Consider the following 17,589-nt stretch of genomic DNA (forward strand, 5'->3'; position numbering starts at 1 on the left):
GAGTCACACCATGAAGCTTTGGGAGAGGGTAATTGAGCATAGACTAAGAAAAGAAACTAAGGTGTCAGAGAATCAATTTGGCTTCATGTCGGATGATCGACTATGGAAGTATCTTCTCGATTAGGCGGTTAATAGAGAGATTTAGAGAAAATAAAAAGGACCTTCATATGGTTTTCATTGATTTGGAGAAAGCGTATGATAGGGTTTCCAGGAGTGTTATGTGGTGGGTCTTTGAAAGGAAAAAAGTGCCTACTAAATATGTTGATGTGATTAAAGATATGTACAATGGAGCAGTAACTAGTGTCAAAACCACAGATGGCACGTCTAGTGAGTTTCCAATTACAATGGGACTGCAGCAACGATCAGCTCTAAGCCCTTATCTTTTTATGCTAGTTATGGATGAGCTTACGGAGGGTATCCAGGATGAGGTGCCGTGGTGTATGTTATTTGCAGATGACATAGTATTATTCGACGAAACCAAAGCAGGAGTAAATGCTAAGTTAGAGTTATGGAGAACTACTTTGGAATCAAAAGGTTTTAGACTAAGTAGGACTAAGACAGAGTATATGGAGTGCAACTTTAGTAATGCAAGGACGCGAGACGAGGATGTAGTAAATATGACTACACGGGAGGTACCTAAGAGGGATTTCTTTCGCTATCTTGGTTCATTTCTACATAAGGAAGGAGAGATTGAAGAGGATGTTAACCATCGCATAAGAGCATGTTGGTTGAAGTGGAAGCTTGCCTCAGGAGTTCTGTGCGACCGTAGAATCCCTACCAAGTTGAACGGAAAGTGTTATAAGACAGTTGTGAGGCAAGCCATACTGTACGGCTCAGAATGTTGGGCCACCAAGAAGCAGCATGTGCATAAGGTGATTGTAGCGGAGATGTGAATGCTTAGATGGATGTGCGGCCACACAAGGTTAGATAGAATTAAAAATGAAGACATTCGTAAAAAGGTGGGGGTGGCACCAATTGAGGAGAAGATGAGAGAGCACCGCTCAAGATGGTTTGGACATATCCAACGTAGGCCTTTGGATGCTCCAGTGAGAAGAGGCGACTCGTGCCAAGTTGATGGAGTAAAAAGAGGTAGGGGTAGACCGAAAACAACTTGGGTAGAAACAACTGAGAAAAGACTTGATAGCTAGGAACATAATAGAGAACATGACCTTGGATAGGATAGAATGGAAGAAAATGATCCACAGAGAAGAACCCAACTAGAGCCAGGATTAGAGCCAGGTAGATTCCTTTCACCTTCTTCATGAAATTTTTCTAAAGGATTCATTTAGCCATCCCCAACTAGTTTGGGACAAAGGCTTTGTTGAGTTGAGTTGAGTTGAGACTAAAAGCTCGTAGAACTTGGTTGTTCACAGTCTATGGTGACTTTGATGAATTTACAATTCTTGTGCGTGTCACAATGCATCGTGTATTTTTATTGCAAATCTGGATGTAATTCATATTTGTGTCTTCAGGGGGTTGTTAGATCTAGAATTTGCAAACAGAATGATTATGAATTGTTTTGTTCAGGATCGAGATTGAGGTGAGATGTGTATGTTTATTTTCACATTTAAACCTTCTTTGATTTGTCTAAGATCTATTGGATGATGAAAGATGTTTTTTATGGACATCCTTATCAATGTTTGCGCAGAGTTTCTAACCCTTCAGTTGTCTACTTGTTTGGAGATATAGGCTTTTGTGATGGCTTCTTCAACATTATCAACTTGTTAGATTTTAAAACAGAATCTCCTTATTTCTGTTAGGACTTGGGATGAATGGTAGAAATGAATCTTATTGGTCATGACTTTAAATATTTTCCTATGACTCAATCAATGTGGAAGATTGGTTAATCAAATCTGAACTGGATGTTTATCGTACAAAGAAAAATGTCAGTGGTAACCACATTACAATATCATGTATGGATCATTAATCCAGGTAATGTTGGAATTATGAATATCTCATTCAGTTTACAAACGGTGGGGATATGTTGAACTTCCTCAAACATACTTATAATCAATGGCATCATGCCAGAATGCTCAGAACCTATCAATTAAAAAGCATCTTATGGGTTTGGTTCAAGATTTTTTTTTTTTTTTTTTGAAAAGAATGTATTGTACAAGATTATGAATTGAATAAACACTATGTTGCATCAATACGGGTACAAGTGTCTGAATTTGACATGGGTAACGAGTGTCGGATTCGGCAACCGTCAAAAAGAAAGATCCGCAGATTCTCTGAAATCTGAACAGTTTAAATCAATGCTCAAATTTTTTTTTTACCATAATGATATGGTTATAACAAGCAGTATATTAGTAATGCTGATTGGATAGGTAAATATAAATTTTTATTTCGATATAAACAACTTACTATTAGGATGAATAAAACACAAAACATGTGATAATTGTAAAGTTGTGAGTATTCAGAAAAAACAGATAAAAGATTTTTAAGTGTCACAGAAAATCATGAAGTAATGGAATTCAACGTGTCCGACACCGGTACGTCATCCATTCAAACAAATCAATGTAACATGGATTAATCATATTTATGCTTTCTTGTCTCTCATTTGGAAAGAGCTAAGCCTGAGTGGTGCATTGTTCCAAAAGAAACCATAAGTCCATAACTACTTGCTTTTTAAAAAAAATATATCCATAACTACTTGCTTCCAACACACTTTTCCAAATTGTTAAAATAAGAGGGAATTATTGTTTTGAACTCAGAAAGATATTCTCCCTAAAACACTCCAGGATCAGCCTAATTTTGATTTTGGAACTCTGGGAATTATCTAGGTTATCCACAAAATATCCAAGGGTAGGTGAATATTTATATTTAGAAAAGGATACAACTCAACTCAACTCAACTAAGCCGTTGTCTTAAACTAGTTGGGGACGGCTATATGTAGAAAAGGATGGACGAATAAAATCCCAAAGGCATGTCAGAAAGGCCAAACGGCCAAAACAAACTCGTCAACCATGCTATACAACTCAAAAGTTGAACTCAAACCTGTGTTGAGTTGTACAATAAAATCCAATCACGGGGAACAAAATGGAAGGCAGCATTGGAAAGTTAGGGATGCATGCAAGGTGAAGAGAGAAAATAGAAGAAGAAGAAGAGATGGGAAATCGTACGGGGGACTTAGAAACCCATGAAAGCCCATTTTTTTAGTATGTGTGAACATAACTTTACATTATCACACCAATAAGTGAGTTAAGGGTGATATACTCAAGAACTAATAAAGCTAGTGATAGGGTCCCTGACAATAGTATCCACTACAGAGCAAATTCTACACATAAAACAAAGCATTAAATGTGAAGATCACAAACTGGAACCATGAATGGCATGAAAAAAAATCCAGAGATCAGACCTATGAAGGTGGAAAATTGTTCATAGACAAACAAATTCAGGATTTCAAGGAACACAAAATTGCATTCGTAAATGAATGTATAGTCCCCTTTACAAGCATATAATTATAAGATGAAAATGTTCTAGTTACTCAGGAGAAGTAACGATTGGAATTCAATGTTCAACAGATTTTGGCATATGGAAAGCAAGAATGATCATGGAATACTTATCATCCAAAAATATCATGAATTACTACGCAGCTTTGAAAAATATAAGTGAGGGAAAAGAAAAAAATAATAATAAGAAACGGCTCACATTAATTAGAAAATGATGAAAAGATTAAATAAACCTGAAGTGATTTTTGTTGATCACTTATAACTTTCTTTGCTTCAGCCAATTGTTCTTGAGCACCATCGGAACGGGCGTACTCATTTTCTATTTGCTTAATCAATTCTGTAATTTTCTTCTCATACATCTGAGTTGTATCTGCAAGTACCTTCTGATACGTAGAACTTTCATGTTGGTGCTGCTCCTAAAAACAAAAATAGCATTAGATCTTGAAATCACGTTGGCTGATGCTTTTGGTAAATAAGATGTGGAACACTTATGGAATATAAGACTCCCATTATATATGAAAAACCATAAAAATATAACGTGAGAAGCAACACAAAAGCATGCAAATGCATAGATCAACCATGCAATGACTGATAGCAGCAAAAGTCTAACTTCTTAGATCTGATAGTAGAAGGGAGACCCAAAAGAAAATATAGAAGAGAATAGGAATGGATAATTAGGGCTTTCAAACTAATGAAAATACCTCTTCAATCTTGTTCAAGATCAACCATGCTTTGATACCATGTTATGATTTCAATAATGCACCCACATCCAATTTGTATGGAAGAAAGAATAAAAGTAAAGAGGGAGAGAGAAAAAGAAGAGCAAAATAGAAGAAAGAAGAAAGAAAGAATGGGGGTAAGGATATTGAGGAGTTTGAAGTTCAACCCTGTTAAAGTATAAAAGAATAAATAACACCTTCTCCAACAGCTTAAACTTTTGGAGTAACTGGTTGTTAGACAAACCCCATGCCCCATGTGCTTCATATAATAGTGATGTTCTCTTAATTACATAAATTGCAACCATAGATGATGGGGCTCTATACAATAGTGAAGTTCTTAATTACATAAATTGCAACCATCAATGATTGGCCCCATCCTATTAATGTAAATGTTAGACTCACCTCATCAAGGGTATTTTGGTCGGTGTAATATATATATATATATATATATGTTTTCGTGTGGAGAGGGCTTTAACTCTCTCACGCTTTCTTTGTCTCTCTTTCTCTCATCATCTCTCTCTTTCTCTTCCACCATGTAGTCATCTAACATGGTATTAGAGCTTCAAGGTAAGATCAAACCTCTCATCCTTGAAGAAACCTAACCATAACCCACTCTTCTTCTCAATCGCACCTCTTGCTGCCTCAACCTTAACCCAACCCACTCGCACGCCCTCTTCTCAACGCACCTCTTGCTGCCTCAACCCTAACCCTAACAAGCACCCCTCTCCTCAACCCTACGCCTAACTTGTTTCTTCCAATCGCACGATCCAACCATATTTTTTTATTTTTCGCACCATCCAACCCCATTTTAAACCCCATGATTTTGTCAAGTTTTTTCTCAAATCAATCCCTAAATCTTCTTTTCATCTCAAATCAGTCCATAAATCCTATTTTCTTCATGTTCTAAGCTGGTTTCTTCTATTTTTATTTTTACATAGTTGGTTCCGGGACGTTAGTTGGTGGTTCTACTCCCTTTCTTCTATGTTTTTGGGGCATCCTTGCCTCTTTATTTGTCCCGGAACCATGTCTTGGTGTCTTCGACTGTAATATGTTGGTGAATTTGGTGGTGTCTTCGATAATTGTATGTTGTTGTTGGTCAATTTGTTAGTGGTGGTGATTGTGTTGTTGGTTGTGGATGATTATTGTTGGTGGCTTGATGGGGACATCAACAATGGGCATGCATTCAAGGTTTACAAGCGTAGACGTGGACGAGACTGATAGTGGGGACTCTAGCATGGGCCACAGACATTTGCATCTTTTTTTTTATTATTTACTTTCTATTTTCGTCATTTTATTTGTAGCATACTTTTTAGGCATCAAATCTCATCCGTTTGGCTTGTTTTTGGTATTATTAGAAATGTTTTTCAATTAACTATCTAACGGGCCTAAGATCACATGATTTGGATGTGTTTTGAGCAAGTTATGAGTGTTTTTAAGTAGTATAGGTCTATTACGGGATTACTATTTTAGGTAAGTTTATCTTTATTTAACTTTGCTTTAAATTAGATGAATGGTTGAGATTAGTTTTTAACTTTAGGTTATCTTCTAGGGTTTCTTTTCTTACAAATACATCTTATGAAAGCAATGTAAAAGACTTTGGAATATTGAATAGAATTGAGAATTTTTGTGAGAGCTATTGTGGCTTGGACTTCTTTTCTTCTCCTCTTGGTGGCTTGGAGCTATTCTTCTCTCATCTCCCCTCATAAATTATCTTCTATTTCTTCAATCAAATCAACACAAACAAGGTTAGTAAATCAGATTTTCTATTTTCTTTGTTCTTGAACTCTAAAACTAGAAAACCCAAAATCCATAGATCTCCCATGTTCTCCAAGATCTTGTTATGAGATTTTGAGGGATTTTTTTTATGATTAAACCTCAGCCTAAACATCCATGAACCCTAACTTTAAACCCTTTTTTAGCGTTAATGAAAATTTGCACCCTTTTCAAGCTCGGAAACCCTTTTTAAAGATTCATAGCCTAAATCTGCTATCAAATCATAACCTAAACCCTAGAATTACCTTTCTTCTACATTCTAAACCTTAATCTAAGATTTCGACAGCAGTACTAAACTAAAATCCCAGATCTTCCAAATTACCAAAATACCCCTACAACCCAAAACTGGACCGTTTTGAGCCTTTTACTGCTGCTGGACATTTTTTTTTTGTTTTTCTTCATTGGATATTATTATTTTCATGCTTGTGTGATGATTTCATTGATACTTGCATTAGCTTTTAGTTCTTTTAATCGGTTGCATGCGTAGGCCTAGTTTCGGACTAATCTTTCTTTATCAATTCATCTAACGAATCCTTATCGCTTTGATTGATTTGTATAAGGTTTAGTTCATGCTTAATTACAATCTTTACAATTATTTATGCTATTTAAGTCTCATTATTATTGCTGCCAATAGATTAATTAGGCATTAATTCGGCCCTAGGTAAGTTGTTAAGTGTTCTTTTAGTTTTCTGCGTAAGCCCTAAATTGTCCTAAAGTCTCAATCCCACTAGGAGTGTAGGATTTTCCCTAAATTAGGTATTGTCCACATCAACTTGGTATCAGAGCACAGAGTAATTTTTTTTAGGAATCCTTTTAGGGTGTTAAAAAAAAAAGAGTCCAAATTTGTGTTTAGTTTCCCTTTGCATGCCCACTAGTAGTGGTAAGGATTACCACACAATGACATCCGGTAATGAGACGTCGATTGAAGAAAATTATGTGTCCGGCGGCTATATTACTGAGGAAGAAGAATTAGAAGCAGAAGAAAATTCGAACAGGGTTGGCTTGATGAGATGTATGATCACACAACCAAAGGCGGATGAGGACTGGAGAAGAATACACTTTCACTAAACACCAAGGCAAGAACTGTAGAGTTATCATTGATAGTGGAAGTTGTATGAATGTAGTTTCTCCCAATGGAGTTAGCCGAATGGAACTTAAACCCGAGCCACACCCAAATCCATCCAAAGTTGCTTGGGTTGATCAGTCAACCATTCCGGTTACCCAGAAATGTCGTGTGCCCCTTCAATTCTTATCATACACCGACACAATCTGGTGTGATGTAGTTGATATGAATGTTGCTCACATTCTACTAGGACGACCGTGGTTGTATGACAGAGATGTTGTGCATTAAGGGGAAATCCAACACATTCATTTGAGCACAAAGGCAAGAAAATTACTTTGCAGCCATGCCCACCGCAACCATTCAAAGTGGCTGAAAAGAAGGACGTTCCTTCCACTAGAAAGTCCAAGAAACCCTTAGGTAGTCTTAATCAAAAGGATTTTGAAAGAGAGTGTAAAGAGTCTGAAAAAGATTTACGCTCTAGTGGGAAAAGAGGATTGTGTCCTCTAAAATGAGGTTGTTATTGAAATTCCTCCTGAGGTGAAGCCGTTAATGAAAGAATATGAGGAATTATTTCCTGTGGAACTACCAGATGAACTACCACATATGCAAGACATTCAGCATGCCATTGATCTAGTTCCTGGATCCTCTTTGCCGAACTTGCCCCACTATAGCATGAACCCCAAAGAACATGCCGAGTTAAAGAGGCAAGTGGATGAAATTTTGAGTAAAGGCTTGATTCGAGAAAGCATGAGTCCATGTGCGATACCCGCATTGCTTACGCCAAAAAAGGATGGAAATTGGCGCATGTGCATCGATAGTCGAGCCATAAATAAGATAACTATCAAGTATCGATTTCCAATTCCTAGACTTGATGATATGCTTGACATGATGGCTGGTTCCACCATCTTCTCTAAGATTGATCTTAAAAGCGGGTATCACCAAATTAGAGTTCGAGTTCGTGAAGAGTGGAAGACCGCCTTTAAGACAAAGGATGGTCAATATGAATAGTTAGTTATGCCTTTTGGCTTAACAAATGCACCAAGCACATTCATGAGAGTAATGACACACGTGCTTAGACCATTTATTGGCAAGTTTTTGGTTGTTTACTCTGATGATATCTTAATCTATAGTAAAACCAAAATTGCCCACTTGTCACATCTTCGATAAGTATTTGAAACACTCAAGAGAGAGAAACTGTACGCAAACCTGAAGAAATGCATGTTCTTCAGCAATCAAGTTATATTTCTTGGGTTTGTCGTCTCAGATGAGGGTGTGGAAGTTGATCCTGAGAAGTTTAGAGCAATTGTTGAGTGGCCAGAACCCACTAATATTCATGAGGTTCGAAGCTTCCATGGATTGGCAACATTCTATCGGTGGTTCATTAAAGGGTACAGTTCCATTATGGCTCCCGTGACGGATTGCATAAAAAAAGGGGAGTTCAAGTGGACCAAGAGTGCCACGAAAGCATTTCAAGAAGTTAAGAAGCTCATGACTGAGGCCCCAGTATTGCGCCTACCAGACTTTTCTAAGGTATTTGAGGTTGCATGTGACGCATCTGGTGTCGGAATTGGTGGTGTTCTAAGTCAAGAGGGACACCCAATTGCCTATTTTAGTGAAAAACTCAATGAGGCTAAGCAAAAGTATACCACTTATGAGAGAATTTTATGCAGTAGTTCAGGCTTTGCGGCATTTGAGACACTATCTGCTACCACAAGAGTTTGTGTTATACTCCAACCATCAAGCTCTCATATATTTTAACTCTCAGAAAATGATGGGAACAGAGTTAAAATTCTCTACTGCATATCATCCCCAAACAGGGGAAGTCATTAATAGGAGTCTAGGGAACCTCCTTAGGTGTCTTATTGGTGACCACATATCTAGTTGGGATAGAGTTCTACCTCAAGCTGAGTTTGCCTATAATAGTTCTATGAACCGTAGTACAGGTTTTTACCCTTGTCAGATTATCACAGGCTATTCCCCTAGGAAACCAGGTGACCTTATTCCTGCTGTAGCTAGTGCCAATTCTAGAGTTTCCAAGTCTGCCGAGTCTTTTCGCAGCACATTCGAGAATTACATGCAGAAATAAGAAGAAAGATTATAATTAGTAATGAATCTTACAAATTTTATGCAGATGTACATCGAACGCTACAAGAATTTAAAGAATGTGATATGGTAATGGTAAGAATTAGGCCTGAACGTTATGGTAAACGTGTAGTTAGCAAACTACATGCTCGTGGCACAACACCTTTTAAAATAATTAAAAAGATTAGTGCTAATGCCAATGTTTTAGATTTACCACCTGACATGGGAATTAGTAATACTTTCAATGTTGAAGACCTTTCACCATATCATGAACCCTTTTCTGCATTTGATAACCCCAAATATGCCCAATCTCCACCCATTTCAGTACTACCTTCATCTACCCCGCCAATACCCAGATTTGAGAAAAGAAAAGTAGTAGAAGACATCTTGGATGAGAAGATTGTCTCCAATCACGCTGGAGGAATTAGAAAGTTCTTAGTCAGATGGCGGGGACGACCAGATAGCGACGATTCCTGGATTACAGTTGAGGAGCTTCAGGAGGTTGATCCAGATTTGTTAGAGTAGTACGAGCAATTTAATTCACCGGAGGTGAATTTTTCCAAGCCGGGGAGAAATAATGGGGACATCAACAATGGGTATGGATTCAAGGTTTACAAGCGTAGACGTGGACGAAACTGATGGTGGGGACTCTAGCATGAGCAACAGACATTGGCGACTTTTTTTTATTATTTACTTTCTATTTTCGTCATTTTATTTGTATCCTACTTTGTAGGCATCAAATCTCATCCGTTTAGCGTGTTTTTTGTATCATTAGAAAGGTTTTTCAATTAACTATCTAACGAGCCCAAGATCACATGATTTGGATGTGTTTTGAGCAAGTTATGAGTATTTTTTAGGAACTGGTAAAGGTCTATTACGGGATTACTATTTTAGGTAAGTTTTTTCTTTATTTAGCCTTGCTTTAGATTAGATGAATGGTTGAGATTAGTTTTTAACTTTAGGTTATCTTCTAAGGTTTCTTTTCTTATAAATACATATTATGAAAGCAATGTAAAAGACTTTGGAACATTGAATAGAATTGAGAATTTTTGTGAGAGCTATTGTGGCTTGGAATTCTTCTTCTCTTCTCCTCTCCTCTTGGTGGCTTGAAGCCATTCTTCTCGCATCTCCTCTCATCTATTATCTTCTATTTCTTCAATCAAATCAACACAAACAAGGTTAGTAAATCAGATTTTCTATTTTCTTTGTTCTTAAACCCAAAAGCTAGAAAATCCAAAATCCATAGATCTCCCTTGTTCTCTAAGATCTTGTTATGATTTTTGAGGGATTGTTTTTATGATAAAACCTCAGCCTAAACACTCATGAACCCTAACTTTAAACCCCTTTTGAGCCTTATTGAAAATTTGCACCCTTTTCAAGCCCGGAAACCCTTTTTAAAGATCCATAGCCTAAATCTACCATCAAATCATAACCTAAACCCTAGAATTACCTTTCTTTTACCTTCTAAACCTTAACTTAAGATTTGGACAGCAGTATGAAACCAAAATCCCAGATCTGCCAAATTACCAAAATACCCCTACAACCCAAAATTGGACCGTTTTGAGCCTTTTACTGCTACTGGACATTTTTTTTTTTTTTGTTCATTGGATATTATTATTGTCATGCTTGTGTGACATCTATTTCATTGGTACTTGCATTAGCTTTTAGTTCTTTTAATTGGTTGCATGCATAGGCCTAGTTTCAGACTATTCATCTAACGAATCCTTATCGCTTTGATTGATTTGTATAAGGTTTAGTTCATACTTAATTACTATCTTTACAATTACTTATGCTATTTAAGTCTCATTATTACTGCTGCCAATAGATTAATTAGGCGTTAATTCGGCCCTAGGTAAGTTGTTAAGTGTTCTTTTAGTTTTCCGCGTAAGCCCTAAATTGTCCGAAAGTCTTAATCCCACTAGGAGTGTAGGATTTTCCCTAAATTATGTATTGTCCTGCATCATGGCTTTATTGGCGATTATCCGTGGTGGATTTACTGGATATAAATGCATGCCAATTGTTTGATGAAATGTCTGAGAGAATTTTTTGTTGCCTCTGGTAGTGATCGATTGTTTCTCATTACTTGTGTTGTTGGGGGTGATTGGTTTGTAGAAGGTTCTGGTGGTGACATCATTTGTTGGGTCTTCTATTGATGATCTCGTGGTGGATCTATGTTGATTTGTTGTTAGTGATTTGATTTTATGATCTTGGTGGTTCTTTGGTGGTTTGTTGCTTCGACGCTTGGTTGTTAGTGGTGCTCGGTGCTCAGTATTGGCGGTGGATTGGTTGATAATTGTTGATAGTGGTTTTGGTTATTTGTGATTGTTGGGTGGTTACGATTATTGTTGGTAATTGTTGTTGGTGGTGTTGGTTGTGGATTTGTTTGTGATTCTCGATGATTTTGGATTGGTTGATGCTGCTTGGTGATCGTTGGTTGTGTGGTTCTTGGTGGTCGTTGGTTGGTTGTGATTATTGTTAGTGTTGTCGGTGGTGGTTTTTTTTTGTAATTGTTGGTTGTTGGTTAGTGGTGATTATTGTGGTGGTGGTGTTGCTCATTGTTGGCTGCTCGTTGGTTGCCATTTGTTCTGTCCTTGATGATTATTGGTTGTATGATGATGTTCTTTGCAACTTTGTGTTTTATGAGACTCCTATTGTCCGGCTGATAATGTTGCCTTCGCGTGTATTGGAGGTTGTTTGCTGTTAGTTGTTCTTGGCATTATTCTCGTGGTTACCGACGGTTGTTGTTATGAATCGTGGACGTGGTCATGATTCAGGAGGGAGGTCATAGTCATGGGTCTCAATATTGTACCCACTGTCATATGGATAGCCACAGTGTTGACTACTATTATGATTTACATCCAAAGCTTCGCCCATTCCGCTCTACTACCTCTTCTGTTGTTGCTTGTGATGGTTCCCACCTTGCTCTTGTTGCACCTGCTACATCGGCCTCTACAGACTCTATGCTTGTCAATTACGCTAAATATGAGGAGCTTGTCCGCCTACGTGATAGAGGCAAGCAGCCCACTGCCACATCTGGCCATCCAAGTAGTTCATCTTATTTTATTTTTGGATCTGCTTCTGGATCAAGGCTCATTGATTCAGAAGCATCTCATCACATAACTGGTAATTTTAATCCCCTTACTTCTTTCCAGTTCGCCCATTCTAGTGCCCCTCATTCTATTACATTAGCAGATGGAACTACATCACCTGTCTCTAAGGTTGGTGTCGTCTCCATCTCTAATGGCCTTTGTTTATCTTCTGCTCTTTATGTTCCTTCATTTCCTCTTAGTCTATTGTCTGTGCGTCAATTGACAAAAACTCTAAACTGTCGTCAATTTTAAATTGTTTTGTTACTTTCTTTCCCTCTTATTGCACCTTTCAGGATCTGAAGACTAGGATGAGGATTGGTTTGGTTCGTGAGATTGGTGGCTTATACTATCTTAATTGGAGCCCTTTTGGTGCTGCTCTTTGTACTTCTGTTGATGCTTATTAGCAGCACTATCGTTTGGGCCACCCTTCTCCTTGTGAGTTGGGAAAGCACCATCGAGTGTCTTTTCCTTCACGTGGTATTCGTTGTTTGTCGTTGAACTTGTTCATTCAGACGTATGGGGTCCTTCACGTACTGGCTCTTTATATGGTTTTTCGATATTTTGTTGTATTTGTGAATAATTTCTCGCATGCTACATGGTTGTTTCTACTTAAGGATCATTCTGAAGTTTTTAAAGCATTTCGTCATTTTTACTTTGAAATTGCTAATCAATTTAAATATTCTATTCAACATTTAAAAATGCGGATGTGACGCAGAACGCCACCAAGAAAAATCCTGTCGAGACGGGGCAAAGAATGCGGTTGACGTGGTCATAACTCGGGAGAGTCAAAGGAGTTTTTATGACTCTGTAGGGCAAAACGCGGAATGCGAATGTGGCGCAACGCGGAACGCACCAATAAAAATCCTTGTTGAATTGGGCTAGTTCCTTATCGTGTCAACGAGTTTTTGAACACTGGTTCTATTTCTTGCTTATGCACTGATAATGCCAAAGAGTATTTCTCTACCTGTAATGGTTTTTAGCATTTTCTTGAGTCACGTGGCATCATCCATGAGTCTTCCTATGCTTATACCTTGCAGATATGATACTTATTAGATATGAATCACACTATCATGTTCCAGATGAGAGGTTTAGTGATGCAGTTCTGTGATTTGGCATGAAACAGTGCATGGTTGATCACTTTATTTTCAGCTATGAGTCCACAGTCGGGTATATCTTCTTGATAGTTTATGTGGATGATATTGTGATTACGGGAAATAACCAAGCTGGTATACGGAGATTAAAGACTTCCATCCATGGAGAGTTTTCCACTAAAGACTTGGGATTCCTAAGATATTTTCTTCGCATGGAGTTAGCGCATTCTTGTTATGGGCTTTCTCTGTCACGAAGAAAGTATACTTTAGACATATTGGAGGAGACCAGCTCTATGGGCGTGAAACCCGCATCCACTCCTATGGATTCTAATGTCAAACTCCTTCCAGATCAGGAAGACTTGCTAGATAATTCAAGACGATACAGGAGACTTGTTGGAAAGCCGATTTATTTGACAGTTACTCGCCCTGATGTCTCGTATGTTGTAGGAGTTGTTAGCCAATTTATGAATTCTCCTCGCACATCCCATTGAGCAGTAATAATTCAGATCAGCAAGTACTTGAAGAGTACCCGATGAAAAGGATTGTGCTTCAAGAAAAATGATCACGAAAGAGTAAAGGGATATACTGATGCAGATTGGGCAAGGTCTCTTGCAGACAGAAGATCTACAACTGGTTATTGTACCTTCGTTGGCGGTCATATGGTCTCATGGAGAAGTAAGAAGCAAGACATTGTGTCCAGATCTAGTGCAGAAGCAGAGTACAGGGCTATGTCGTATACGAGTGGAGAACTGATTTGGTTACGCTCCTTTCTATCCGAGATTGGAATCTCATCTTCAAAACCAGCACGGTTATATTATGATTATATGTCTGCGATTCATATTGCCAATAACCCAGTCTTTCATGAGCGAACCAAACACATTGAGGTAGATTGCCATTTTATTCATCAAAGAATTCAGAAACGCGAAATATGCACTATGTTCACTCGATCAACAGATTAGCATGCCGATGTGTTCACTAAACCATTAGGGCTTGCTAGGCTAAAGGATGCTTGTAACAAGCACGGAATGTATGATATATACATTCCAGCTTGAAAGGGAGTGTTAGACGCACCTCATTAAGGGTATTTTGGCCAGTGTAATATATACAAATATATATATATATATATATATATGTATGTATATATATATATATATATATATATGTATATATGTATGTATGTTTTCGTGTGGAGAGGGCTTTAACTCTCTCACACTTTCTCTCTCTCTCTTTTTCTCTCATCATCTCTCTCTTTCTCTTCCACCATGTAGTTATCTAACAATAAAAACTTAAAAGTAACAGAGTTGCAGTAAACTATAAATATAAATCAACCTAAACAAACTTAACATATGTAACAAATTTGCTTATATTGAATGAATCTAAAGAATCAGGTATTTAGTCTCAAATTAGTTTTACTCACAATATTAACAAATAAGATCATGGGGCCTTTGTTTGAGAGTGCCTGAAGAAATCATATAAGCATTTAATACATTTTTCAAGACTTTAATAGAGAAAAAAAAAAGTTGCCAATCCTATATAGGATATAGTTTAGACCATGCTATCTATCATTGTCAATGTCACATGAAGAAAGACTAAGAATAATAATATAAAATCAAGATGGATATGACAAAAGAAGAAGTATAAATTGCATCTGCTTAGCTAAATATTTAAGAATGGTCACCTAGTGCTCAATTTAGATAGAAAATATAAGAAAAACAAATACCAAACTGAACGCCGCCAGAATGTAACAACCTTGTTCTGTTCCATGCGCGCAACTTCACCACTCAACAAATTGTTCCGATCCTTTTCAAGATTAAGTGTTTCGATCATATTTTTAATCTCCATTTCCAAACGAATATTCTCTTCCTCTAACAACTGCAAAAAAGGATAATTAGTACGAAACCAGAGGATGCGTGTTTGATCAAGTAAAATCTTATAATCAAGCTATCTAATTTGCACTAATTTGAAAATGAATACAGCACAAATGGTCTGATGGAGAGAAACCTACAGGCTACAACATTCATAGTGACATGAATTAGGGTAGAATATATTTAAAACTACCAACTACAGCTAACCATGCTCATAAGAAATTGACACGAGCAAAAAGAGAAAACTATGAGAAAATTTTCTGTTCAAAACGTCAAGCTTCAAGAGCTGAAAGTTGATTGCACAGGACTCTGACAATTGTGCCTACAAACCATAAACCGGCTCTAAAACCCTAACTCTTCCCACAAGAAATTAAATTCCCATCTAGGACCAACCAAACTATAAAATCCGAAATATAATTTCTTAAACCAAATAGTACTCTTTAAAATTAAAACAGAACCAACCATCCAATTCAAGCCCACACCATTTCGCTCCTGCTTGTTGTGTTTACCTTGTGTAGAGTCACAATATATCATCAATTTTGCTCTTTTGGCTTCTTAGGAAGTTGATCTATTCTGCATTTATGCTCCTTCTCTTCTTCATCAACTCCTTGTCCTGTGTCTCATATAAATTGAAATACTAAAAGTGGAACTGATGTTCATCTGCTAATACAATATATCTGCAGACCAACTTTATTTAGAATCTTACGAAAGACCAATCTTCATCAGCTTCAAACTAAGATAGGAGTCATGCGGCAAGAATTCTTATTGCAACCAAACAATTATCAAATCAGCTTATTTGAATTCTTATGATCAATGGAGCGAATCAGATTCTTTCTTGTATCATGCATTACTATCTTCAATACATTTTTGCAGTGCGGCTATTGTGCTCTCTCTAATCGTAGTGTGAGGGCTCCATGTTCATCAAGAGTGGATTGTTGTGAAATGTGTTCTTGCAATCTATTCAGGTTCCTTGCACAGCTGTATAGAAGGTCTATGAACTACTTTGACTTAGACCTGTTCGTTGGCCTGTTGCACCTTTCAGAGCTCTTATATTGTGTGGGTCATTTCAGATGACTCTGTAGCCTTTATGTGGGCTATTGTGGGCTACTTTGGAGCCTTTCTGTGGGTATTTACGAAGCTTCTATGAGGATTGTAATGAATTTTTTGTGAGGTAGTTACTCTGGTTATATGCAAGGTTTTAAATTCAGTTTCGGTATGCATGTCAGTCACCAAGGAAACGGAACCATGTCATCTAATGACATGCGTTGTCGTGCATGTCTGGAATAGTATGGTCCATTCTAAACTAAAATTAATACAATCAGAAACACATATGCATCAACTAAACAAAAAACTATAGCCAAACTTCATTCATTAATTGTATAAAAAACGTATAATATAATTGAGAACAATATAATGATGGAAATACAAAGGATTTTTGTAATAAAAATAAATAAGATAATCAGTTTTAGAAATGAAAAAAGATACTCCGTTAATCAGTAGACCAAGAAGGAATAACTCACATAGAAAAAAATAGAGCTAGCATGCAATATAAGATACATATTATTTTTTTGAAGACATAGTTTTTCCCTATCCTTTAAAGATTTTCTAACAGAAAAAGAAAAAATAATTAATTTTCAAAATGAAAAAAAGAAGGGGCGAATTGAAAGTAAAAAAAGTTGATAAGGTTGTCCAGGCGAATTGACAAATTTGCTACCTGGCTAGTTGACGATCAAAAACATTATAAAACATACGGAATACGATTTTTCTTTAAGTTCTCCGGCATCTTATGTCTTTCGATTTTTTACTGATCTCATGCCATATAGCATCTTGATAAGGATTAAGGAATCACTTTGTGAAGGAGCGAAGACTAGTGTACATTACTAGTAGTTTGTGAGAAAACAACGTGAGCTTCCTCTTAAGATTGTTCTAAATAAGTTGATTAGACAATAGACTGGTTAAACCTTCATTGAAAATCTAATTATTTCAACTATACTCCAGAGTCCGGAGTAATATGGTTCTCAAACAGTCCTAGATTCACCAAATGAGAAACAAAGCTCAAGAAGGAATAACAAATTGGAGATGAGGAGAAATAATCCAAAAGAGGGGACTGCTAAAATTAGACATTCCCCAGTGTCAGTTTGCCCCATAGTTACCAGGGTTGGAAACGAATTCGGGAAACGAAACGGAAAACGTGTGGGAAAAATATAGGGGCAACGAGAAATGAGAAAACAATCGAAAATCGTATGAGAAACGGCTTAGGAAACGCATTAGAAGCGTTTTAGAAACAATAGAAAACACACACATGAAACACAAGGAAAATATGAAATACGTGGTTTTGTAGATTTAAATTTTGTTAATTTCAAAATTCTATTTGAATTTTTCTTATTTCCATTTATAATATATGCTATTGTTTTCTTTTTTAATTTCTATTCCACAATTTTTGATGTGTTTTTCC

The 17,589-nt window shown here is 37.0% G+C and overlaps 1 protein-coding gene across 4 annotated transcripts in view; it reads right to left on the reverse strand.

Annotated features, from left to right (window-relative positions):
• The window catches only part of LOC143854295 (kinesin-like protein KIN-UA), a 107,796-nt gene that overhangs the window by 43,618 nt on the left and 46,589 nt on the right, over positions 1-17,589 (reverse strand). For 3 of the 4 annotated variants that reach the window (XM_077364176.1, XM_077364175.1, XM_077364173.1), the window contains 2 exons: positions 15,019-15,141; positions 3,686-3,868 (listed from right to left, as the gene is read on the reverse strand). In XM_077364176.1, the coding sequence (XP_077220291.1) occupies positions 3,686-3,868; positions 15,019-15,141 (306 nt within the window). The remainder of the gene's footprint in view (positions 1-3,685; positions 3,869-15,018; positions 15,142-17,589) is intronic. The other variant, XM_077364174.1, reaches the window with a different exon arrangement.

The sequence above is a fragment of the Tasmannia lanceolata genome, unplaced genomic scaffold (assembly GCF_043159265.1).
Source record: "Tasmannia lanceolata isolate RefF3 unplaced genomic scaffold, GAP_Taslan_0.1 ptg000020l, whole genome shotgun sequence".
NCBI lineage: Eukaryota > Viridiplantae > Streptophyta > Magnoliopsida > Canellales > Winteraceae > Tasmannia > Tasmannia lanceolata.